The sequence below is a fragment of the Enhydra lutris genome, unplaced genomic scaffold (genome assembly GCF_002288905.1).
Source record: "Enhydra lutris kenyoni isolate GAN:26980312 unplaced genomic scaffold, ASM228890v2 scaffoldscaffold12, whole genome shotgun sequence".
NCBI lineage: Eukaryota > Metazoa > Chordata > Mammalia > Carnivora > Mustelidae > Enhydra > Enhydra lutris.
The window spans coordinates 66,355,221-66,367,695 of record NW_019154096.1 but is presented as its reverse complement, the minus strand read 5'-3'; the positions used below and the strand labels follow the sequence as shown (position 1 = coordinate 66,367,695).

At 39.5% G+C, this 12,475-nt stretch overlaps 1 protein-coding gene across 1 annotated transcript in view; it reads right to left on the bottom strand.

Annotated features, from left to right (window-relative positions):
• Positions 1–3,211: 3,211 nt before the first annotated feature.
• Positions 3,212–12,475, bottom strand: part of LOC111145096 (attractin like 1) — a 796,800-nt gene continuing 787,536 nt past the window's right edge. The window contains exon 29 of the mRNA XM_022499729.1: positions 3,212–5,362. Coding sequence (XP_022355437.1) covers positions 5,238–5,362 — 125 coding nt within the window. The 3' untranslated portion in view covers positions 3,212–5,237. The remainder of the gene's footprint in view (positions 5,363–12,475) is intronic.

Here is a 12,475-nt window from a genome sequence, read left to right as displayed (position 1 = left end):
GCCAAGACCCTGAGCCCAAGAGTGGCCATGGGTGCTTGGGTCCCCTGTGGGGGCTGCACACAGGCGAGATGTTTGCCTCCTCCTTGGAAGCTCCTTTTCAGTGATTCCGTTCTGAGGCCCAGCAGAGCAGGGGCATGAACATAGAACAAGGACACAGATGGCCTCTGGGGGATGAAACCCAAAGTCTGCCAAAGGACAAGCAGACTTCTTAGAAAACCGCTCAACCCTGCCATGGCGGTACCAGTCTCTGAAAGCGGACTGTTACTGTAAGAACAGTGTTTGTACACACAGCACACATGGCTGGGCCGGAGAGCTGAAATCCTGGCCACTTAGGCTCTTGTGCGTGTTGCTTCCATTGTCAGGAACATTCCAAGTGTCCGGCATGCCATTCAGAGAGAATGCATAGAAAAGACCAGTGAAAATCAGGTGAAGAGGGAAAGAGAGAAACATGTATTTTGCATGTGGAGTTCAAGACCACAAAGGTTACAAGCAAGTCTTCCATGGCAGAGGGGCTGCCCTCTCGGGGGTGGAGTGCTTTTCCTGTGCGATTTTGGAGGGGGACAAACAAAACAAAACAAAACTGTGTTTAGCAGTGGGGCTTGGAACATCCAGTGTTTTTATTCCAGTAACTTAACTCCTGATTCACAGCACACTGTGGCAGAAAATGTGGACTTTTTAAAGCAGGTTGGAACTTCTACCCAATCTGTGCTAACACTGGCATGCACACCTGTGTATGTGTATATTGATATGGTTGTAAGTCTTAATTTTAGAAATTTGATAACACCCCACTGTTAAAGGGATACTGTGGTGAAAACACTGCTGTAACACCAACCCAAGGGCTTGTATTCCCTGGAAAATCATTTAAAGCATTTTGAATTAGAGCGATAACTTTGTTACATAAAGAAATTCTTCTAACTATAGATAAAGGGAGCTCTTTGGCCCAGCACAGTGTCTCCCTCATTTGCCTCATGGTAAGAATCACTAAGCTGCTTATTGAGCATATGAATCTCCAGGGTCTGATCCAGTCCTTCTGAATCTTAATCTCTAGAGGCAGAAGTAGGAATCTGTACGAAGGCGGGGAGTTCTTATGACTAAGTAAGTTCTGAACTCACGCTAGTAAAATGGCAAATGGGCTTTGGGAGTTGACGTATTCTTCAGTGTATGTGGGAGAATTCATTCATTTGGTCAATTTTAATTTTTTTAAAACCTTTCATATAAAACACTCAAGTCATCATTTTATGTTTCATGACAAAAAGTTGTACCATGTACGTCAACCAAATTTAAGGACTGGTTTCTTCTGGCCTTACTTGAATGGAAGTGACAATTACTGTTCCTGCCTGAAGGTCATCAAGCAGTCATTTAAGAAATACTAAAGCTGTATATATTTTGAAAGAGTCAAAACTCCTAAGGACTCAACCATCAAAGTAGTTTTTTTTTAAGAAATTTCTATATCCTAGAAATATAGGTACTGAAGATTGTTACGAAACTTTTACCTACAAAAACCTACTTGATCTTCAGCTGTGGTGAAAGATGGATGAAAAATTAACAGACGGATTCATACAACAGGTAGTAGAAAAGGAGTGGCCTGGTAGCCCCAGGATGGTCAAGACCAGCTACACTGCATGGAGAACCTGCTGTGGGAGGTTTATGTTCATTAACTTCTAAGCTCACAGCAGCTCCATACCTCCATTCACAGATGCAAAGTCTGGATGCTTCTAGAGGTCAAATTGTGCCCAGCACCATGCAGCTCGAAGCTGGTTCCAGCATCTGTTCTCAGGCGTGTCCGCTGGTTTACACTCTAAGGGACTCTGCACCAGGACCATAGCCATACAGTGACCACTGTCTGACAAAACTCCCCAAAAATGCAGTCTTGGGGAGTGCTTCAAGTATTGATTCCATGTTGAAATGTGTCCTATTTGAACACGGTAGTATATGGCATACTCTTTCCTTCGACATGTGTCACTGAAATAAATTTCCACTCAAAAGCGATTATGAAAATCCCAGTCTCCTTAAAATGTATTAACTTGACCTCTAAGGATGTCCGTCTCTTCAACAAGATTCTCTAGTTGTCCAAATATTGTCCCCAGGCAGATTTTTAATTTTATTTATTTATTTTAGAGAGAGTACGAACAGGAGGGGTAGAGGGAGAGGGAGAGAGAACCTCAAGCAGACTCCTCACTGAACTCCCAACCAGACACAAGACTCGACCTCATGACCCTGAGATCATGACCTGAGCTGAAACTAAGAGTCTGACGCTTAACCGACTGAGCCATCCAGGCACCACTTGCCCTCTACCCCCCACCCCCGTGCCCAGGTAAATTTTTTTATAATATTTTATTTATTTATTTGACACAGAGAGATCACAAGTAGGCAGAGAGGCAGGCAGAGAGAGAGGGGGGAAGCAGGCTCCCCGCTGAGCAGAGAGCCCGATGAGGGACTCGATCCCAGGACCCCGAGATCATGACCTGAGCCTAAGGCAGAGGCTTAACCCACTGAGCCACCCAGGCGCCCCAAATTTTTAAAACTCCATTCTATTTAACAAAAATTTTTAATACTTGGAAGAATAAGAAATCCTAAAATCTAAAGGACGTTTCAAAGTTATCCTAAACTGAAAGGTACAGAATTCCACAAAGATAAAGTTTTCAAGACAATCAGTCATTTAACTGTATACTTCTGGAAGAGGATCTGTATGTATATGTGTGGATTGAATTTAAAAAGTTAAAAAAAAAAGGGGGGCATCTAAATTTAAAGTGTTTGGGATATGGGGACAAAAAGAACATGACACAGATTCAAAGTGAGAATCCCTAAGGTCTTTTCAATCCATTTCACCTGAGGGTGAAGAATTTTACTGCCAGTAAAAAGCTTTGATAATTTGAGAAGATGTTGCATAATTAGTCACGGAGTTAGCAATATTTGGCCCGAAAAGATACAGTATGACTTTAACTTCACATTGCATGATGTCCTGTAGTTCTCTAAAATTCAAATTTTCAAGTGTTAGGAACCTAGTGGGATTCGAGATGGATGAAGCTTGGCAATTTTTTCATAGTAATACTGTTTGCTTGGCCTCTCCAAAAGGACGGCTGAAATAGATTTTACCTACAACTCTCTATGCTTTTGTGTTTTTGTTATGTAAGCCTCTCTCATGATAATCATTCGAGAATTAAAACAAATCGGGCAATCATTTTATTTTTAAATGATTATATTTTTGTAGTCACCAGTTTTGTCAATTTATTTCTCCAGGAGAAAAATCAACATTTAAAGGGTCCAAAAAGAAGCTAATAAAATTACTTGATTGTTTTTAGGAGACATTTACAAACTTTGCTCTTTTTTTTTTTTTTTGAGAGAGAGAGAACATCACAGGGAGGCAAAAACAACCAGCTCCACTCCCGCCCCCTCTCCCAAAAAACCCACAGGCTATAGATTAATTATTCTAAGAATTAGTCTTATTTTTAATGCATAGAAAATAGCAAAATTATCATGCCAACATAAAGAATATATACTATAATTAGCAAGTACCTAATTATCAAAACAATGATAGTCATGGCTGGATGCAACCTAGCAATCGTATATACAATGCAACTACCTATTGTATGGTCATTCCTCTTCTATATTACATTCAGTCCTCATTGAATGAAGCTATGTATAAATGGCATCATGAAATAAACATTGAGTATCACAATAGGGACATATTCTGCTACTGCACGATCACAGCATGCAAAGAACTATGCATCCGTCAGCTGTAAACAGTAAAGTGGTTTACCTTCCAGAAATCCAAAGAATGTGAAAAGTACATAGATAGTACTAAACATCAATTATATTGAAATGACTTTTATAGTGAATGAAGCTGTGTTGTATGAGGCAGCTTTGGATATCTCTGTCACTGCTTTCTACACATATCCTGTCGTCCCCCTGAGGTGGAGAAAACATTTCAAACGAGATCTGATAATGCTACTGAGTTCTAGCGAAGTGTTGTCCAAATGAGGACACCAAGGATTCTATGTCCCAATGTGAAAGCGCTTTGAAATCATTTTTCCTTTCTGCCATGATTCAGATTTGTGAATTGTTAAGAATATGGTCAATGTGGGCAGTGATGAACTTATTTTCTAAACTGGAAACTTCCTCTCGTGACATCAACGTGTCGAGGTTAGAAATAAGGATACTGTAGACATCTACTTGTATTCTAAATGGATGGCTGGTGGGAAGGGACCTGGATCACGTTAAACCTTGGGAGGTGTCACCTCTAAAATACTTTTCATAATATCTGCAAAGGATAGATAAAAATTGAGCAGCTAGGAGAGGAAGGCCAACAGAAGATGATCTGTTCTTACAAAATGCAGATGGATCATTTAGGTCTGATCCAATGATTCCTAACCAATTAAAATAATTACCACAGTAGAGCTGAAGCTTGCACACACTAAAATAACCATTTCAGCTCTCTCCAGGTTCGGTATCAGAGGGTTTTTGGAAGGAGGGGAAACATTGATTGCTGGACAGGTTTTTCCATGCTCTATCAGCTCTGATAATGAGTTAGGCAGTTGGCGTGGATGACAGGAATGTCCTTTTCACTCAGAATTCTAATAAACCTCCTGTGAAGTTGCACACGCCATCCATCCAAATGTGACCAGTTGTGGTCTGCGTTCCCGTTAGGTGGAAAATAGTCACATTCTCAAACCGAGTGTAGACACGATATGGTCATGTGGAATATTTAAATATACTACCTACATCCTACTAAACCAAAATCTTGCTTTTACATTTACAGTGAGATAAAACAGCATTTAAAGCCATTGCAATTTGCTCATTTCCTGTTCATATACAAGTGATTTAAGTTTGCTTATGAGGCAAAAACTGTACAATTCTCATCATCCAGGCATTATAAAATGTCTTTCTTTAAAGTCTTGGGATATAAACAGTTTGGTTTATATGAATTACATATTTTCATCTGCATTAAGAAACAATATACATCTTTTTCCAGCGTAATTTAATGTTATCTATGATAAGCCTAAGAGAGTCGTAAAAACTGACTTTATCGTCCGTGACCATCAATACTGTTACTTTCATAAAAGTCACGAACATTCTCTGGCCACTCGGGTCATTGCCCATTCGGAGGGAACTGTACGTGAGCCCTGGGACCATACGGAGATTCGCCTCCATAAAAACTGAGGCCACAGACTAGCCTTAATGGACGTCATTTTACAAAATCGAAACATTTCGGAATATCCAGGAGCAGCTTCTGTTTCTCAGACACAAGTTCCCTGACGTGTTGAGAGGTGGTGTTTTCGATTTCGGACTCCCGAAGTCTTGTCTTTACTATCTGAAGGCTTCTGTTGTGAAATATCTATTAGGGCACTGGCAATTGCAAGGCCTGTAAGAAGAGGAGAAAATCATTCAAATATTTAGTTAGACATTTCCAGGAGAGTGACAGTAGTATTTTAGCACCCTGTTTTTTTATTGTTTTATATTTAGTCATCATACATTTCACTGTTTATTGGAAGTTATCATGTAGCTTGCCCTTTACTTAAAATGTTTCTCAATTGAGACATATGAATGTGACACAGAAAGAAGAACAAGGATCTAACAGTTAATTGACTTTGACTTCAGATGGTCAAATTCAGTGTGTGTGACAAAGACATTATAACCAGCTGTGGACAGGACCCCACACCTTAGTTCCCATGTCTGAACACAAGTTTGTTTTAGCTGTACACAGAATTTTCAGTGTTACTATTATTTTTATGTGTATAGAATAAAAAGCCATTGTATTAATTTTTTTTCTAGAAATTTTGAGCAGTTTTAGGTTTAAAGAAGAATTGAGCCAATACTGATACATGATTATCAACCAAAGTCCATAGTTTACTTTTTGGGTTCACTCTTTGTATTATTGTACATTCTAAGGGTTTGGACAAATGCATAATGTCATATATTCAACATTAGAGTATCACACAGAGCAGTCTCACTGCCTTAAAAATCCCCTGTGCTTTCCCAGTTTATCCCTCCCCTTCCCATGAGCCTCTGATAATCACTGATCTTTTTAAACGTCTTTGTAGTTTTGCCTTTTCCAGAACATCATATGGTTGGAATCATTGCGCATAGCCTTTTCAGACGGTCTTATTTTACCTAACAATGTACCTTTAGGGTCCATCATATCTTTTTTGGTCAATGGCTCATTTCTTTTTGGGATAATATTCCATTGTATGGATGTACCACAGTTTGTTTGTCCGTCCCCTTACTGAAGGATATTTTGACTGCATCCAATTTTGGGGAATTATAAATAAGGCAAGCGTAAATACCTATGTGCAAGTTTTAATGTAGACGTAAGTTTCCAATTCACAAATACCTAGGAGCATGATCATCAGATCATGTGGTGAGCCTGGCTTTTAGGTTTGAAAGAAACTACCTATCTTGCACAGGAGCTATACTATTTTGCATTCCCACCAGCATTTGACAGCGTCTCTGTCAGCATTTGGTGGTGGTGGTGTGTGGGATTTTAGCATTCTGAGAGATACGTAACCATATCTCATGGTTGTTTTCATTTGCAATTCCATAATAATATAAGATGTTAAGCATCTTTTTCATTTGCTTATTTGTCAGATGCACATTTTTTTTGGTGAGGTGTCTGTTCAGATCTTTAGTCCTTTTTTTTTTTAATTTTTTTTTTTTAAAGATTTTATTTATTTATTTGACAGAGAGATCACAAGCAGGCAGAGAGGCAGGCAGAGAGAGAGGAGGAAGCAGGCTCCCCTAGAGAGCAGAGAGCCCGATGCGGGGCTCGATCCCAGGACCCTGAGATCATGACCCGAGCCGAAGGCAGCGGCTTAACCCACTGAGCCACCCAGGCGCCCCCTTTAACCCTTTTTTATTGAACAGTTTGTTTTCTTATCATTGAGTTTTAAGACTTAATTAACATTTTAGATACTAGTCCTTTATCAGATATGTGTTTTGCAAATATTTTCTCCAAATCTGTGGCCTGTCTTTTCATTCTTTTTTTTCAAGTGCTTTTAAGAAGTAAGAAAGCACCCAGGCACAGAGTTGTGTTATGGACAAGTAGACATGGAAGAAAGACAGCTTGATATTTCTTAAAAATAAGAATAAATCCTGAGTATTATCAGCAGACTATCAGCACAAAGGTGGATCTCTAGTTATCATAGGTAATTTAAAGAATATTATTTTGTTACATCATTTTGTCTATTAATTGACAAGAACATTTGGTACGATGTTCATGGATAGTAAAGACTTTCCTAGATTTGTACAAGCAAGGGTCCAGCCAGATACTCCGGTTTATCATAGCTATACGTGAAGCATTTTAGTTTCTGTTAAGTTAGTTTCATATAATTCTTGAGAAAAACAAACTGTGCCAAGTCACCATATTAAACCAAGAGACCAGCCTGCTTGGTTTAAGGAGGTGACTAATGGACTTTTGGTTCATTTTCCCATCTCTCAGATCTTGAAGATTTGACCCTGGGTTGACCTGAACCAAGCCCTGAGCCCTACAGACATCTCAATGTGCTGCTCTTAGAAGGTCTCACTTTGGATCTGAAGCTATGCAAGATGCCACTGAATTATTTTACTCCATAATTGACTGCATGTGGGTCATAATTATTTTACTCCATAATTGACTCCATGTGGGTAGTATTCTCTAGGTAAGCCTCAAATATGATCTGGTAAGAACAGAACTCCAGAGGTCTATGAATAGAAAGAAATGCCGATAGAGGGAAACAGGTAGTGTAAGAGGAGGGTCAACCAGTCTAGTGCACGACTGTAGAAGTCCAGGGATGCCACATTCAAGGAGTCTGCAGAGAGCACCAAATGGGCCAGCACTGAGGCTGGATGCGAGGACATTAGATTTCCTCGAAGAAGATCTGGATGATGTTTGAGTCCTGTCGATACCTAACTGAGGAGGGAAGTCTGAAAGTTAAGCAGGGAATGGGGAGAGAGGAAATGTGAGAACACATAAAGCCGCCACGTTCAAGCCGTTTGGCACTGCAAAGAGGTGAGTTGGTACACAGGGAAAGCAACAGGTCAGATGAGATATATGCGAATACAGAGGATCATCTGAGGACATACATTTTTCAAAGGAAAAAGGAGTTTTTATGTACATGTGAAAATCGAAGAGAGGGTATTTGTGGAGAAGAAGAAATTAACAAAGCTAGGGAGGGAAAGGATTAAAAAGTTACAGTAATCACCGCCTAGGCCGATAATCTTAGATATTTGCCTTTTAAGGGCTGCTGTTAAATACCCTGCTCTTTGAGGACATTAAATAAACATTCTGAATTGCTTAGAGATAACGCAAGTTTAAAGGTTCAAAGTTTAAATAAATATTGCTTTCTTGACCTCCGAAGAATACATAGGAACTTCTGAAGTGTCCCACACAGATATTTCTGCTGTAGGAAATAATTACTTTGTTATTTCTTCAAGGGAGGGAGCTGAAGCACATGTTTTGTTGTTGTTGTTGTTGTTTTAAAAAGGCTCACAGGCCAGGGTTGTGCTAACAAAAAATTCAGTACAGGCAGACCTTAAGTTTCCACAGATCTCTTGGCATCCTTCTGTCATAATTCACAACCTTCTGTTACTTCATTCCTGGCAACCATCTTTTCCAGAGACAGCCAAATATGACAAAGAATATATGTCTCTTCTAATGTAGACAGAGACCACTTACAGTAATTGCAATGATCACAGCTTCTAAATATGAAATCATGTTATTCATTAAACTACTGCATGACCCAGTCCAAACGAGCTCTGAAACACAATACTCTTCCATTTACATGTGGCTGCAAATGTTGTTTTCCTCACAGAAGATATAATGTCAGGAGAGAAGCAGTTTGAGTTGCCCAAACAGGAAATTCCTTGCTAATCTGAAACTGCCACTGTACCTTTGTAATCCAGGCTATTGGAAGTCCGAAGCCACATTAAAGTGGTGTCTCTCATATCCTGGGTTTGCTAATGATTTGTAAGTTTGCAAACACATTCCATTGAAAATAATAAATCACAAACCATATTTCAGTCCTTGATTTACAAATAAAATTGCAAATCATGCTCATTTTTAATTTGGCATATTTTTGTTCTTTCCTATGGAAATAGAACTATCAACTACATTTACAGATTCTGCATAAATGGCACATGCATGTAGGAACCCTGAATTCCTGCACTGATGTTGAGTGTCCCCCACACGGACCTCAGAGGAGGCTCCAGGGGACGCATGACCGGCTCTCATCCTCCGGAAGGGCCAAACCATGTTTTTGTTTAGATTTAAACTCGGGTCCTTTACAGGACTACACAGCTGTAGCATCTCATGAATTACCTTTTTTTAAATAATCTTATAATTTAATTAAGAACAGCATAATGATCATAACAACTGCATGCATGTCTGAATCAAATTGTTGGGCATAAGTTTTTATTACCATTTTTGCATTTCTTTATATTGTACTCTATGGAGAACTCTAACACAACAACCCAGAAATTGCTAGGTCCTCATTCAACCTTCAAGAAGCCCTGAACAGAGGAGTAAACATGAGGAATCAGGTCCCAGTCTTCCCGAAGTGTCTAGTGTGTAGAAGTCCCTTTAAAAAAGAGAGAGAGATGGAGAAATCAAACTAGTTTCTATCCTTGCCCTTCAGTATACTCTATTGTTAGGGAATCTTAGTTGGTAAAAAGAAAAGTTGTCAGTAGCTCTTTAAGAAAACCAGTATTTCTGCTCTCTCCTTGCATGAAACATGTGTATGCTGGTGGGAGACTGACCATATAAACAGGCAATCACCAGGCAATAACATGACTCTGGCCCATAAATGCAGCAACCTGCTCAGGAAACCAACTCCCATCTACAATAACCAGACTAGGAAGCCCGCCTGCCGTGGCAGGTTTGCAGGAAGTCAGCCTGCTATCTCTAGTAATAATCCAGGAGGTCAAATGATTACTCGGTAACAACGGGTCCCACCTACCGAACTTCATTAATAACTGACAACTTCCCTAATTTTTGTCCAAGCTTCCAACTTAGGGCCAACCCAAGAAGGGCAAATATGGACCCCTAACCAATCATCTAGGATCCCCATGTCTAGTTAACCTGACTCTAGCTTTCCTGTGCCAATAGCTTCCAATCAGGGCATGCCTGAAGTCTTCTCTTTTTTCCACTATATCCCACACACTTGCCTATTTTTAAGCGTCTGCCGAAATGCAAGCACTGAATGTTGGGTGATTCCCTTGCTGGAGCAAGTTCTGAATAAATAGCCTTGCTTGTTATTTCTTTGGTCTTGGTTTATTTTCACAAGGGTGATGAAGAGATAAAGGTAGCTTGAGATCTGTCCTAGGTTGTTTTTTTTTTTTCAATGCATCAATAAATAAAAACAACTTAAAAATAATTCGTCCATATTGCTCTTTGAGGCAAACCCTTTCTCCTTGTTTAGAGTTCCCTGGGAAATCTGTGCCCGGGGAGAGGTTTCCAGGTGCCGACCCCCCAACTCCTGGTGCCCCTAGTGGAAGCGCTTCTGGCCAACAGGACGCCATGCAGTGGTGCGTGCTGCCCAGGGTTTGAGTTCCATTAAAATCAGGTCACTCCAGAAGATCATTTTTCAAAACGTCACACAAATCATCTGATGAAATCCACTTATTGTGTTCTCTGGGCCTAGCATAGTTCCTTGTTATCAAAGCAGTACAATTAACCGGGGGAACAATTCATTATTTTAGACTGGTGGTCCAAAGGAATTTCATTTACCGTGTCAAGATGATGCACAGACGCGGCGGGCTGCAGAATTTACATCAAAATATGCCGGGAGATTCAATAAAAATGCTGGGGTTTAAATATTTATTATAAGCTTTACCTTTTTGCACTTCTAGTTTTTAAATACCAGACACGATGACATTTAGGTTATTTAAATATGAATTATAAACCTCATAAGAAAGAAGGTACCATTTTCTGTTTCCTACTCCACCTGCCGAAGCCTCGTGGTGCGGCAAACTAGCCCTTATGAAGGTGGCATGTCACCGGTGGCTGTTCTCGGTCACTTGGGGCTGGGTGAGCTGGGCAGGAAGCAGACTCCTTTGGGACCATGCAGACTTGCTTCAGAACAGGGGCACTATTTAATAGTTACTGGTGTGGACGCCGAGAGCTACCATGGATATTTAGGAAGTAAGTAGAAGATATACCAGAATCAGACCTGTACCCAGATTCTTAGGGGGAAAAAAACGCCAACCATTTCTTCCTAAAATTAAGAACTTTGTTTCTCAATAAACACCTGCAGACATGCCCTTAAAAAACAAAACAAAACAAAAAACAATAGAAATGACTAACAGCTACATATTTACATGGTAAATAAATATATCTTTTTAAACCGCTAAATTTGCAATGAAAACCACCAAGGAGAAACATCAGGGATTGAGTTATCTTTAGTAAAACTCTAGCTTTTCCTAATGGAAGCAAAATGGTATTAGTAGACTCCGGCTGTAACAATGTAGTCATAAAATTACTGATGTGTGTTTTTTTACAATTATGCAGAACAATTAATAAGTACAGTAATAAAATAGTGCACATCAAGTGAAATTGCCTTGGAAAGAACATCCTCTTTATATACAAACATAGCACTTCCATTTTACATTTGAACAAAGCCTCCGAAAAGTCATTCATTTTGAGAAATGCTCTCCTCCCAAGTCTGTGTAAAAGCAGGCACCTCTATATATTTTAATTTTCCAGGAAAACAGCTTCATTAGGCGTGAAAGGTTAATTGCGGGTTTAAGTGGAGCTCAGGGAATGGTGCAGGGTCTGCAGTGAATTACACAGTCTGCTTTAGGACGACCTGAATGAGTGCTGTAAACTGTTTGCCCTGCTGAAATGTTTTACTACCTCATTTACTATCTGTCTTCTTTTACGGCTTGTATTTGTAGTTCTTCTAAACCTTTAATGGCTACAGTTTTATTTCACTGTAATCAGATTTAAATGGAAATACCATGCTGGGATGTTTAAATGTTTTCCCTCTGATTGTATACAGCTACATACTACTGATCAGAGGTCTGGCTATCCTTCACATGATTAAGAAAGTGACTTTGGGAAACTTTGATGTTACCTAGACTCTAGCTATTGTGCAGACTTAATTTAACATTCAGTGTGGCCATCCTTGCCAATATGCAACTAGGGCTGGATGCATAATTAGAAAATATGCATTTCCATTTTAATTTATCTGTTGGAAGGCCAGTGCAACTGAAGTCATTATTAGGCAGAACTCCAAAGGTTACATTGTTGAACCAAAATTGAAATGCTGCAAGTACTGAAAACACTGGAATGACAAATGGACTAGTCATATTTGTCTGAGAGTTTAAAGAAATGTTTCCCTTCACCTACTAAAAACCAATGACAACTATAGATGTCAGTGTTTAAATACAAATTGTAAATGTATTCTGCTTATACAACTTTGTTTGGCCTTTAACACATCATAATATTTTAAAATTTCATTTAAAGACACACCGTGCAAGTTTTATGAAATATACTCCTACCCCA